This window comes from Nylanderia fulva, unplaced genomic scaffold (genome assembly GCF_048542155.1).
Source record: "Nylanderia fulva isolate GAGA-0341 unplaced genomic scaffold, ASM4854215v1 Scaffold21, whole genome shotgun sequence".
In the NCBI taxonomy this organism is placed as follows: domain Eukaryota; kingdom Metazoa; phylum Arthropoda; class Insecta; order Hymenoptera; family Formicidae; genus Nylanderia; species Nylanderia fulva.
Genome location: NW_028190275.1, coordinates 34,430 through 49,525, shown reverse-complemented (window position 1 = coordinate 49,525; position 15,096 = coordinate 34,430). Strand labels below are relative to the sequence as shown.

General features: G+C 30.3%; 1 protein-coding gene across 3 annotated transcripts in view; it reads left to right on the top strand.

Annotated features, from left to right (window-relative positions):
• LOC114933228 (otoferlin) overlaps positions 1–15,096 on the top strand; it is a 44,459-nt gene that overhangs the window by 10,893 nt on the left and 18,470 nt on the right. For all 3 annotated transcript variants that reach the window (XM_085482639.1, XM_085482637.1, XM_085482640.1), the window contains exons 3-6: positions 5,924–6,112; positions 8,129–8,400; positions 13,144–13,402; positions 14,882–15,058. In XM_085482639.1, coding sequence (XP_085338765.1) covers positions 5,924–6,112; positions 8,129–8,400; positions 13,144–13,402; positions 14,882–15,058 — 897 coding nt within the window. The remainder of the gene's footprint in view (positions 1–5,923; positions 6,113–8,128; positions 8,401–13,143; positions 13,403–14,881; positions 15,059–15,096) is intronic.

Genomic DNA, 15,096 nt, shown 5'->3' with positions numbered 1-15,096 from the left:
CCGATTTCCGAAAAAAATTTCTACCCCTCTGGGACTTTGAAATTTTTCAAATCTGCAACTTTAGGGAGCCAGAACTTTTTAATTTCGCGTCGTAGCGCTTCGATCATTAAGAAGAATCGTTAGAACTCTTCGGGGGGCTACCAGAACTCTCGAGAGAACTGTCGATTTCCGAAAAAATTTTCTACCCCTCTGGGACTTTGAAATTTTTCAAATCTGCAACTTTAGGGAGCCAGAACTTTTTAATTTCGCGTCGTAGCGCTTCGATCATTAAGAAGATTCGTTAGAACTCTTCGGGGGGCTACCAGAACTCTCGAGAGAACTGCCGATTTCCGAAAAAATTTTTACCCGAATTATCGATTTGTAGAAAGGTGAAAATTTTTTTCGGTATTTGACAATTCTGTTGAGAGTTCTAATAGCCCCCCAAAGAGTTCTAGCAATTATCCTTAATAACCAAAGCTCTAAAATTGATAACAACAAAATTATGCCAAGTTAAAGTTGCGAAAAATGTGAAGTTGGCCCCCCCGTATCTTCAAATGATATTTTTTCTATTTTAAATGGCGGAACTATTTCTAAAACCGATAGAGAACTTTAGAACTCTTAGGGGGGCTATCAGAACTCTAATAAAAATTTCAAATTTTTGAAAATGAGGGGCCAGCTTCACAGAGGTCTTTTGCATTAATTAAATTTACTTTTAATTATGCATAATATATATCTAAAAAAATACTGATAATTAAGAAAGCTACACAGCTGGAGCGCTGAATTTATTATCAAAACCCGAGGGTGCCATGATTGATAATCATCGTTCTCGGGTTGCAAGACGAGATCTCGATTTTATATGCACATAACGTGCCCGACCGATGTTACTATTACTATGTTGCGGCAAACCATCCCATTCAACTTTTATGTCACGGTCGAGGAGAAAATGTACGATGATAAAATCGATCCACGTGTTCACCACCGTAAACAATGCGATCGTAGAAACGTAAAAACGTGACTGTTTCTACGCGATCTTAAATGAACCGATAAATATCTTTCATAAAGCATATTCCATGCATCGATCACAATGATCAGAATATCATATATTCGTTCGACGCGATGGAGAAATGAACGGACACAATCCTGTATAAACATATATTTTCCCAAGCAAGGATAACACATATTCATCGGAAATGAATCTGAATGTGAATGCAATTCGAATGTATGTAGGTCTCTCATAATCTAATGCAAGTTTAATCGTTGATTTTAATTGTGAAAATGTACATGTTGCTTCTTTATTGTTTGCGATAACTGAATAGCGCAGGGTTTTATAGTGGCAAAACAACTCTTTGTTATTGCCTCTTTTTGTGAAACAAAAAACAAAATGATAAAAAAATTGTTGCAGAAAGATAAGCTTTGATACTACCAACGGATATATTACCTACGCAGCAAATTGTAAAGTTTGAAAAAATATAAAATGTTTGCCAAACTAATTCACTGCGTCGCGATTGCATATACGAAAGCTATTTAATAAGCCTCGGAAATTCAATTTAACGACGTCAACGTAAACCAATCCGCCTGTATGAAGTTAGCCCCCCATTTTTTGAATTTTAAAATTTTAAAGGTTGTTCCAGGTTGTTCTAGACTTGTTCTAAATTGTTCCAAAAGATCAAATTTAAAAAATAAAAATTTTCGCGAAAAATGGAAAAAAACGATTTTTGCCTGGCCCCCCATTTTTCGAAAATCGAACTTTTAAAGATTGTTCCAGATTGTTCTAGTTGTTCTAAACATTGTTCCAAAGTGCTAATTCCCTAAACAAAATATTTCACGAGATATAATAAAAAAATAATTTCGTGCGCTAAAACAGTATTTTTACGTTTTCGGCTATAGTTATTATCTCTTAAACACCAAACTGTATATTTTGGCTAAAAACGAACAGAACAACCTGGAACAACTCTCAATTTTGCTAGAACATAATTTTAAAGAGTACTTTACTCTTGGAAATAAACATATTTTTGTTGTTTTTTCGTGTTTTTCGACCGATAACGGCGTGACAGCGATCCCAAACTATAGAACAATTACGTACTGGCATAGAACAACTTGGAACAACTCTCAGTTTTGCTAGAACATTATTTTAAAAGGTACTTTACTCTTGGAAATAAACACATTTTTCTTGTTTTTTCATCTTTTTGCTCGCTAAAGTCGCGATAGCGGTCCCAAACTATAGAACAATTACGTACTGGCATAGAACAACTTGGAACAACTCTCAATTTTGCTAGAACATAATTTTAAAGAGTACTTTACTCTTGGAAATAAACACATTTTTCTTGTTTTTTTGTGTTTTTCGACCGATAACGTCGCGACAGCGGTCCCAAACTATAGAACAATTACGTACTGGCATAGAACAACTTGGAACAACTCTCAGTTTTGCTAGAACATCATTTTAAAGGGTACTTTACTCTTGGAAATGAACACATTTTTTTTTGTTTTTTCATCTTTTTCGCCCGCTAAAGTCGCGACAGCGATCGTAAACTATAGAACAGTTACGTACTGGCATAGAACAACTTGGAACAACTCTCAATTTTACTAGAACATGTTTATTTCCAAGAGTAAAGTACTCTTTAAAATTATGTTCTAGCAAAATTGAGAGTTCTTCCAAGTTGTTCTATGCCAGTACGTAATTGTTCTATAGTTTGGGACCGCTATCGCGACTTTAGCGAGCAAAAAAGATGAAAAAACAAAAAAAATGTGTTTATTTCCAAGAGTAAAGTACCCTTTAAAATAACGTTCTAGCAAAACTGAGAGTTGTTCCAAGTTGTTCTATGCCAGTACGTAATTGTTCTATAGTTTGGGACCGCTATCGCGACTTTAGCGAGCAAAAAAGATAAAAAAACAAGAAAAATGTGTTTATTTCCAAGAGTAAAGTACTCTTTAAAATTATGTTCTAGCAAAATTGAGAGTTGTTCCAAGTTGTTCTATGCCAGTACGTAATTGTTCTATAGTTTGGGACCGCTATCGCGACTTTAGCGAGCAAAAAAGATGAAAAAACAAAAAAAATGTGTTTATTTCTAAGAGTAAAGTACCCTTTAAAATAATGTTCTAGCAAAACTGAGAGTTGTTCCAAGTTGTTCTATGCCATTACGTATTGTTCTATAGTTTTGGACCGCTATCGCGACTTTAGCGAGCAAAAAAGATGAAAAACAAGAAAAATGTGTTATTTCCAAGAGTAAAGTACTCTTTAAAATATGTTCTAGCAAAATTGAAAGTGTTCCAAGTTTGTTCTATGCCAGTACGTAATTGTTCTATAGTTTGGGACCGCTGTCGCGACGTTATTCGGTCAAAAACACGAAAAAACAAGAAAAATGTGTTTATTTCCAAGAGTAAAGTACTCTTTAAAATTATGTTCTAGCAAAATTGAGAGTTGTTCAGGTTGTTCTGTTCGATTTTAGCTAAAATACTACTGTTTTACGCGTTTAAAGACGATAATACAACTATCCAGCTCGATCACAATGTCAAATACGTTTTCGTTCGCGCAGGAAAACTACTCTTTACTTATTTTCCCAGCGGATAACAATTTTTGGAATGAATCTGTTAATGCAACAATGTATTAGCTCTCAAACTAACAAGTGTAACTATTTTAATTTAAAATGTACGTTCTCATTGTTTCGAAACAATGGCGGGTTAAAGGGTGCAAAACAACTCTTTTTTTGCCTTTTTTGTGAACACGAAAAAATTTTGCATTTTTATACAATTGGATTTTCTGGCAACAATTTGAAAACTAAAAGTTTGCCAACAACACTGGCGCATCCTTAAAACTTTTAAAATTCGAATCAATTAGGGGACGTCAACGTAAACCAATCCATTACCAGTGCCTCCACGTTAGAGAAACTTGTTTGACAGTTGGTTATCTGACAGTTCTGTTGGGGGACGATGTATCGTTTCTCGTAAACACGAAGAAAATAAATGTGTTGCAATATCCTGATGATAGCTCGGACATTTGTAACATGATGTAACTGATAGACATGTGGAATTTGAATAAATGCACAATATTATACGTGTCCTTGTAAACTAAAGAATTGCAATTTTACAATTCTTTGCTTTCAAAGTAATTTTCTTTTGCCTCTTACAAAGTTTTGATAAAATAAACAAGATAAATAAAAAATAATTATACGAGTAATTTATGGAATTGTATAACTTTTCTAACATGGATTAGTTTCTCCAAGTTTTCTCTTCTAATAAACAAACATTATAAATAATTAAAACAATCCAATGTCGAAGTAAAATAGAAAACGAATAACTTCAACGCTTTTTTATTTTAATTAAAAAGTGTTTTTTCAAATTTCTGTTTATTCATAAAAATTGAAATAAAAGATGGGAAAAATAAGATGTTAATAATAAAAAATTGAAAACTTATAAATATATAAACTTCATAAAATAAATTTATTATACAATTTTATGCCTATACGTTTGTAGGAAAAAAAATCAAAAATAAAAAAGCTACATGTGATACAGAGATATATCAAGAACTTCTATTTAAATTTAAAATTGAATTTTTAATCTTTGTGAAACCGTAAATCGGTTTTTTGTAGTTTATTTCATTCTTTTCTATTTTATATTTATATTGTACTAGATGGCATGTGTAATTGCCAAATATGGAGCACAAAGAAACGCATCATTTTTCATTAAACCTTGCTTTTCCGTCAGAACTAAATTAATAACCATGAAAAGTGAGATTTTAATGATGATAAAGAATATTCCTGGTTAAAAGATTCTCCCGTACATTCTAACCAACTATTTTTATAATTTTCTAAAAAATTCATAACTTTATAATTACCGATTCTTTTTAAGGAGTTCACAACTTCGTTATTATCGGTTCCTTTTAATGGCTATCGATATTTTTAATTCACATATTTTACGTTAAAAGAAAGATAGAAATGTATAACGGGCGCAATGCTAAACGTAGCTATATTAAAAATCTTGTAGAGGAGTGTCTTGCGCTTTCTCGAGCGTAAATAATAGATCACCTTTTAGCAGGTCTCCGCTTTGGAGTCGTTTCAATATTAGTTCTTTTTTAAATATCGCATGGTTTCCTTGCGGGCATCTATTCGTACTCAATTTATCGATCCACTTTTTTATATATATATAGTATATCTACACATCGTATGTTATGTTATGTTATTTCATGTGTTTTTTACATGCGTGTCGACTAAATGCGTGCAAGCTTGCGATCGTGATTCGAATTACCTTGCTTATGGTAGCGTTATCAGAGAGTTGTGAGAGTGACGAAGGAAAAGCAAGATTTTCTTTGTACATTCTGTAAAAAATAAATGATTAAAAGAAATTATAATAATAAATATCTAATCTGCAAGAGACATAAAACTCTCATGGGCAAAATTAAGAATTGATTAAAAAATGAGTAAAAATTTTGTTTTATTCCTTTTTATTTATATTTAACAATTTTGATAAAATCAGATAAATTTAATTCTTTAAAGATTTTTAAAAAATTAAAATCGCAGATTTAAATTTATTGTGATTTATATGGATACTCGGATATAACGATTTTTACTTAAAAAACAGATATTAATAATGTATAAAAATGTTTTAAGAGAATATAAGATATATTACAGTTTTTCATCTGTAATCCATTATTAAGCACTTAATCTATGTTTAATCTATGTTGCTTTTTTAAAAGCATTTACTTTATCTTACAGAACGTACTTTATTTTACAGAGAAGCTTAAAATGATTTTATCAATAGCAAATTATTAATAGCATATTGTTGGAAAGAAGCATTGTAAAAGATACAACAATTCAATTTTATACGTGTCAATTCGACCTTCCTCGATTTTCTTCAATCTATTAGTTTTAACGGAGAGAAAATGCGATGAAAAAGATTCTCTTTACACCTGCGTTTCAAATAATCTCTTTTTCCAATTCCTTGTTTTCAGAGCTTTACGTGGAATCTAGGAAGACCAGTGGATGAAGCGGAAGTATTGCAATTGGCAGTTGTATCTCGCGGAGTTCTGAGGACTGAAAAAATCGCGGCGAAATACGGATTGGTGTTGCAAACGGTGGTGCGCGAAGGAAGGATCTTTGTTTCGGATTCCCTAGTTGACCTCAATAATAAACCGCTTCCGGTACGTTTCAATATCGAGATGAATGATTAAATGCGTAATTACACGATAAATGCGCAATATCTATGTGTACGTATATGGTATGCACATTGGGGAGATGCAATTTTCATTGCATTCAAATATAGCATCGGTGTCCTACATCTACCTGCAAGATACTGACATTTTGTCGCAAAGTTTTCTTCAACTTTTCATTATAAAAAAATATCTATTCTTTCAAACTTATTTAATATTTAGAAGACAATATAAAACAGTCTCGAATAATTTTGGATAATATATATCTTAATTTTAATTCACGTGCTTCACATAGATCATTTCAGATAATTTTTATATAAACAAATTGATATAATAGTTTTTCTCTAATTAATTATTGATTTAATTAATTGAAATAATGCACAAACTTTAATTGGATTTGTAATATAAACAATAAATAATAATACATATCTTTGAACGATATAAAAAATAGTCAATAACACGAAAATAATAGCACGTAATAAAATGTATAATTAAATATGCCAATATATGAAGTAATTAATTTGTAAAATTATTTGTACATATATTATCAGATGAATAGAAATTTTATTGTGTTCCCTTAGAGTTGTATATTAATTAAATCAAATAATATTTTCCATATAAAAATATGTATATAAATGCTGCATTTGCTGTTTTTGCGATAAATTTCAAATTATCATACAAATGGTCTTCAGGGTCAATGGTTTTTCTGAAGATGTTGCTGAATGCGAAGGCAAGTACTATCAAAACTTAGGATAAATTGGAAATAATATTGTTATCATTGTTAAATGAGTTTGAAATTGACTACATTCCTGCATCAAAGAAGAAAATTGGAGCACGACATATTAATTATTCAAGCGATGAGAAACAAAGCACAAGTTTCATACAGACATTTCCAAGATCCGTGTGTATTCCATCCACACAACAAACTTAATTTACTCGAGAACGTAATTTGAATTATGCTTCTTGTCTATGCTTCTTCTTTCACAGCAACGATATTAAATACTCTGTCCCAGGTTACATTTTCCCGTAAAGAGTACTTATGTGTCTGGTACATAGCATTTTAAACAGGCAAACATTGAAGTACAAGTGACGTACTTGAAACATGCTCTTTAAATGCGTCCCTCTGCGATGTAACACTTTTTCTTTTAACTTTAAGTATAAAAATGTATAAGGAACATATTACCTTAATGATTTATTGGACGTTTTATACTTATATGTATATATAGCAAAAAATAAATTTTGATTAATACTTATTGCAATTTTTATAAAATTTGACAGGTCTCTTTCATATTTATAATTAATATAGGTAATTATTTAAAAAATAAGAAAAAAATGGTTATACATATTTATTAATTTTATTAATTTTATTTTCATTATTGTTATTAGAAAAAGACAAAGTTTCAAATTGGTCGTTTTTTAGTACGTTTATTTTTAATTATCTGACATTTAACATATCGCTGCGTTTATCGTTGCAATATGCAGTTATTATTCATAACGAAAAGCACACTGAAAACGTAACGCCGTGAAATCAAAATGAAATAGATACATTGTTAACAGAGTTAAAAAAAGTGATAAACATGGAAAATGTTGAAATTTATTTTTGTAAAATCATGATAAAGAGTAGCTAATTTTTCTATAAATTATTTATCAGAAACCGCAAAATGCAACATATATCTTTGTTTTCCAATACTCATACATCGTTCTCTATTTTTTGAGAAGGAAAATATATTAAAAGAAATTTTAAAAAAATACAAAAGGCTAGCTTTATTTCAAATACCTCTAATATCTAAAATTATGTGTGTGCTAATTATGTCCCTCGGCCATGGGCGTTTCCCATTAAATTGCAATCTCAATTATGTCATGGAATTAATCTAGCTGTCATTGTCGCAGCCACATGATGTCGCCCACAGCACGATAAATGAAGCATCGTACTTCCTGTTCCTATCACTCATCAATTATTCTTACGTCTATCAAACCTTTTTGTAATCCGTTACTATTTTTACACAGGCGGTGGTGTGTTTCGAAATTCGATACAATCCCCCGGACGGAAGCTGCAGTTCGTACGCGGCCTCGGAAATAATGGAGGATGAGCAGCAGATGCTGATCGATATCGAGCAGAATATCGCGAACCTCGAGAGAAGTCTCGAACAAGCCAACAGCAGCACGAGTAGCGGAAAAAGAAGGGGCTCCTGGCATACCCCCGAGAAATCAAAAAGAAGTTTCATATCGAGGGGCCTCTCTATGTCGACCAATGATAAATCATCTGATACCCGGAAGCGGTAAGTGACGTAATTGTCAAGCAATAAAATGACATATTCATTATTGCGCGCCGAGAATCGCTCTTTCAAAATTTACCCTTCATATATAAAAAATTATGAATTTTGATGGTCGTGAAAAGTCATGATATTCTTATTCATAACAATTTATAAAATTAATGTACGAAATACAAATTTTAGTAGTTTTTAATATTATTGTACATATACGATTTTGTTCAGGAAGCGTTATTTTTTAAAATCAGACTTCTGTGCTGCTGTAATATTTAAAAAAAAAAAGTAAATACGCATTTTAAAATTTCATATTTAAATATTATTAAAATGTAATCGATATGCTTTTTTAAATTGAATTTTTGAATTTGCAAAATAGGCAATTAAATTGCACCAGCTTTGCTCCAGAACCATTTGAAAAACCAATTAAGTAACAAGCAAGAAGAATTGCAGAAATATGAAAAAACTTAGGTCAACAAATATTATGCCAATCGAATTTAAAATGTTAATGTGCATATTCTCAGGTAAATTTTACATACACACACATACATATACAAAAGAGATGCTCTTTATTCATCTTGCCGTAAAATTATGTCCTTGTGCTGACATAATCTAATCATATCGCAACATACTTTTATACATATGCATATACCCCGCATTGTGACATGTCCAGATGATATTGCAATAACGTTGCTTTTTTGTGCGCGCGTCATAAATTCCCATCTGAATAGAATTTACGCATTTGGCATTTAATATGTGACAAATTGACGCCCTTTATCATATTCTGTTCCATTAAACGTTGCAAAATTACTCATTTAATAGCAATTATTGTCACTGCATTTTTAGTGACCTTGCACCACACTGAATTTTGAATTATACATAATATATTGAAAATGTAATCATAGAATTACGAAATATACATACATATAATTACATCACTCTAACGTTATTACATTAAATATCTATTACGCGGAAATATATATATATTGCCGAGAAGATTAACACAAATTGCGGCAAACTAAAATTATGTTCAATATGTAAACCTCATTTAAAGACAGTATAAAGGAGAACTAACAGGTAATAATATTATACGATTTAACTGGTAAAAACCATATGCGTGAGTTCGCACGCTCTGTTTACTCAAATTTATAAAATTTATAAAACGTACAAACCACTATAGAAAAGAAATCGTTATAATATTGCCATTAATGCGTAATCCTATATTTTAATTATTATTGTTAATTATTAAAATTTCTATTTTTATTGGCGTCATAACAATAGTTTTAATTATAAACAAGTAAACACATTTTCATGTATATGCGAAATTAAGTGCATAACAATTGCAAATTAAAAAATTCAGATTATTGCATTTTTTCGCCAAATAAAATTATTTTATTCCAATCTTTCCTTTATTTATATTTTAAATTAGATTTGAATTTTTAATGTTACTGACTTTTACGTAAAATCAGTACATATTAAAATTAATTTACTTTTTCAATTTGATCAAAGAAAACATTGATATTTCTAACAATCATTTACTTTAATAAATAAATAGTTTTTTTTATTTATAATTGGATAATTTATTCAATAATGATATTAATATAGTAATAATTAAGTCTATAACATAATATCATTTTTTACTTATATATTACTTATGTTTATACTCTCTCTTTCTCTTCCAAGTATTTCCCATCTATTTCTCATATATTTCCCATCTATTTCTCATATATGTCCCATCTATTTCCTTTATTCAAGTTCAAATTTATATGGAAATTTCGATATAAATACGTCTCATGAAGTTTTGCCTTTTATATTTAATTTCGCGAGATGCTTGCAGACTGTAGTATGTATTCGGTAACATTTTTTACGTGTTATTAAAAGTGTAAAAGATATATAATATCTATAGATGCATGTATGCGTAAATTGTATACATTTTCTATTTTCAAGCTCGGAATTTACGAAAACAAAAATATACCTCATTCAACAAGTTTTTATTTCTTGGATATTTGTTTTTGCAGAATATCCATAGTGGTGTGCATTCGCAATCGTAAATACATAACTTTTATTATCAAAAATGTAAAAAAAAATTTAATATACCTTTGATTCATTATTGATTAATTTTGTTTAATTGTCGAGATGTATAAAAGATGTATATGCATCAATTTTTTACTTTATTTAAGTGCTTAAAATTGTGAAAAAAAGTTGTGTAGAGAAAACTGACGTCTCAATTTTCGTAAAAGATATCCCGTATTTAGGGTCAAGGGTCGGTTGTTCCACTCTCTTGTTAAATTTAACCTGACAGACAGAATATCTTTGTCTTTTTTCAAATAAATTTGAAAAGAGACGAACATATGCTATCTGTCAAATAAAATTTACCAAGAAGTTGGAACAATCGACCCTTAGTAACATATTATCGTCATCATTAAAATATCAATCTTTTTACTATCGTATATAAGTATAAATTGTGGCTATTTTTTGCTCCATTCAAGATCGGAATTTCCAAAGAATAAATGAATTGCTAATTAAAGCGGTGCTTATCGATTTCTGTTAGTAACCTCTGTTGATGACTAGCGGATCTAGTAGCTCCGATGTAGCTTTCAACGTCATTAGCGTGTTATTACTGTAACGCATTGTTACATCGTCGTGTCATCGAAACGTGAAGAGATTGCTTAATAAGGACGTCCGGCAATGTTAGTGACGCTGTTGATACATTAAAGTTCATTATCGCGGCGTTCTCGATAAACCTTTTAGTGACGGAAAGGTCAAACTAAGAAGACGTGAAAAAAATATAAAAAGATTAATAGTGATCTTATACACGGAATATATTTATTTTTGCACATACATTTGTTCATTTACGAATCTTTACTTAGTTTTCAATTTCCATTAGCACCTTAAATCTTGCGTTAAAATTACTTTGCGTAGAATTTAAAGTATTCCAATCTACCACATTAATCATGTAACTAACTAAGAAACATCTGTTACATTTTTATGTGTGTGTGTTTCTGTGATAAATGAACTTTTTACTTGCTTTTAGTATTTCTCTATAAAACTAGAATAAAATCTTTTACGATAACACAAGGCGTGACTACTCTTTTTATTGTGCAACACATATGATATATCATTTCAAGAAACTTTGTAACTTCGTTTAGCTTCTTGTTGGAAAATTGTATCGAATTTATTACGCAATTGGTCCTAAATTTTTCCTATTTCTCTATTTTTCAAAATCAAATAAAAATATAATATATGATCCATATTATTCTTTATATAATTTAGTTCGGTAATACCGAAATCTTATCCCGATACGTTAGAAAGAAAGCTACCTTTTATATCTCGCGAAAATATATATCAGTTTCTTCATAAACTAGATTCTCCTTAGGGAGTGCCGTGGCAATTCTTGTCACTATATCTCTTTCGACGTAGGAACTTAATCGAACGTACCTCGTGGTCGTCCATATGTGTAATAATGTGCCTGTGACACATTTTCATTCGCAAAACCGCCCACGCCGATTACATTCGTGACAATATTATAATCAATAAGGATTGAGGTAGAACGAATGACATATCGTAGGTGCGTGAGAAAATATAGGGCCTTCGCCAATTTTGTTCCCGCTTTGGCCAGTAGTATAGCACGTGTTTCAGCTGACAGATTATAATGACATATGAGATATATCGAATAAAACTGAAATATTCACTTCAGTTTTATTCGAGTTTTTATAACTTTATTTTTAAGATTTCAGTAATGAAAAGAGAGATTCTCAATAAATAAACTCTATTAAAATTTAATATTTAATTTTTATAATATTTATACAAGCATAAATTATATTTTTTTTTTGTTTAAAGTTATTAAATTTATACATTGACCTTTTCATGAATTATTTATATAAGAATATTTAAAATTTAGATATATTAAACAATACACGTACCTTCTTCAAAATTTTCGTCATATTTATATTTTAGCTTTTATATAAGAATTGGAATTTAGTGAGTGCATTTGGGATCAAAACATTTTAATTCACCATTATATGCTTACGAGCATTACAAGCGAGATTTAGATGATATTGTGGCTGAGGGAGAAATATAGAGAGAAAGAGACAAAAAGAGAAAGAAGCAGAGGGTGACGTCATTGAACACACACATTCTCGAGGTGCAGCAACAAGAAACTCGACCGAAATGATATAAACGTGAGATGATAGTAAGCGGCTTTCCAAGCCGTTTAGGGAAGCGAGAAGTTTCGTTTATATCCTGCAAAATAAATATCTATATACAAACTAAAATGAACTGACATGACATTTATTTTTATAGAATTTATATTTGAGCTATAATATTTTAAAAAATGCCTAGATTTAATATAGACTTCTTATAAATATTTGTCACTCTTCTCTTTTCCATGTTTGTTAATATATTCGCAGAAAAAAAATTAATCTCTTTCGTCATTAAAAGAATATTAAATTGTTATTTAATGCAATTTATATCTTTAGCATTTGTTTATAATATATTATTTGTAATAGAATACAAATGCATATATTTACTGGTTAAATCTAAATTTTGTAAACAATATAACTTGTTTATATAAAAATTGCACTTAATTACGTATCCCGATTAATATTGGAGCAAAATAACGTAGTTTCCTGAAAATATCGTGCTGCTCGAATCATTAAAGTTTCTCTCGGCACGGATTACGACAGAGAATTAGTTTCGAAGGAACTTTATATCTATTGTTATATCGAATTCCCTTACATTCCCTCGTATTTCCTTTAGAAGCGCTTTCAAGAGCGTGCGATCCTTGCTGAAATTGGGAAAGCAGAGACCGCCACGTGCTCGGTCCTGCGACAATACCTCGGAAACGAGAGAACTCCTCGACAGACAGGATTCCAGCTGCCCAACTTCAAACGAGCCATCACGTACAAACTCCATGACATCTCTCGAAACGAATACATCTGATAACGACAGTCAAGTTAGTGCCAACCCCGAGCAGGAAGAGACAGCTGTAAAGCCGGCAAAGAAACCGAAGCCTAAGGTTAATAATATCTTTTATATCTTGGATAAAATTTTTATGTTACATGTTGCATGTGTAGAGAAGAATGCTAGATAAAATTGTGCCAGCCTCGCTTATGACTTTCATACTCCAAAGTATAAAGTATCTCAATAATCCCACAAATAATAATAAATACAATATTATTATATTATACAATAATATATATAATATAATATTAAAAATACTGAGAGTTTACGAATAATAATTGCACCCTGAATAAAAATCTTATATGTATTTCTTTGTTAATTTGTTTTATTAATTATTATATTTCAATATTACATTTTAATATATTGATATTTTTTATTATTGTTATATTTTGATTTTATATATTTACAGAACTATATTGCCGATTATAATTTATCGTATAAAGTGAATATTTATTTTATGTTATATACAAGTTTTAAAGTATACTTTTGAAATTTTGCAAAAGAAATACATAATTGCTTCACTTTTCTATAATAATTAAATTTATCAAGCAAACTTTTTAGAGGAAATTTATTGTCAGTTCTCGCAATATAAAGTAACTTTAAAATGTCACAGCAGATCGTGTTAAGCATTATAGAGGGATAATACCGAAGTAGCAACTGTCCATAAATGATAGTCCAATTATCTCTAAATGAGATTGAAATCGATCGAGGGCGAGTGAGAGTAAATTGCGAAGGCAAGCAAAGTTTTTACGCGGAATTATTTAGTTTTCTTTTTTCTCTTTAACAAGTCACGAACTTTCTGTTCACAAAATATTAATGGTTCGTATTAATATTGTGAAATAAAATATTCTTCTCTATAAACATCTCACAGTTATTATTATAATTCGATATTACCTTTGGCTTTGTTTTTCAACTTTATGTAATAATTATTATTTTTCCAACAAACTCTACCAACAACAAAATTAACCTGCTTTAAAAAAGATATGCTTTGAAATCGCTTGCAAATAATAAAGCATGTTCTAAATGACATTTTGATAGCATGAATAAATCTATACATTCAAAAAATGGTTTTGCATATATTGTGCTCGATATATCTTTTTTTCGTAATTTTAAATATTGCATCAAATGTGTGTATGTATGTATGTGAGAAATATTTTTTAAAATTATTTATGTTATATTATGTTATAAAAAAATTAATATTTTAAATAATATCTTTCTTTCTACTCATCAATATTTATTTATTTCAATTTTCTAGAGATCTTTATTAGGTTCAAAACATTAACATATTATTCAATGTTGCTTCTAATAATTCAAATGTTATCCAGACTTCAAAAACACTTAAAGATAATAGAAGTGCACATATTCTAAGTATTATTTTTTTTTCTCTTTGTTATAATATATAACTAGCGCGCATATAGCATTTCTCTCTTTTTTAAATTCAAAAGCGTTGCGCTGCAACAGGGCTGTTCCATATTCTTTTTCGTAATCCAAGCGATTTAAATGGAGATCAGCGCGAACTTTTCTCGTTTCACAGACGAGCGACACTTGGCAAAGTGCGTTAAAAGCCCAGGATTATCAAGTATGCGTTACGATCATTGAAGCAAGGCAACTCGCAGGTCTCAATATGGATCCGGTGGTCTGTGTGCAAGTCGGAGATCAGCGCAAATACACGAGTGTCAAGGAATCCACGAATTGCCCGTATTATAATGAAGTAAAGAGTAGAAATTTATTATTTGAGAGCGATTATAA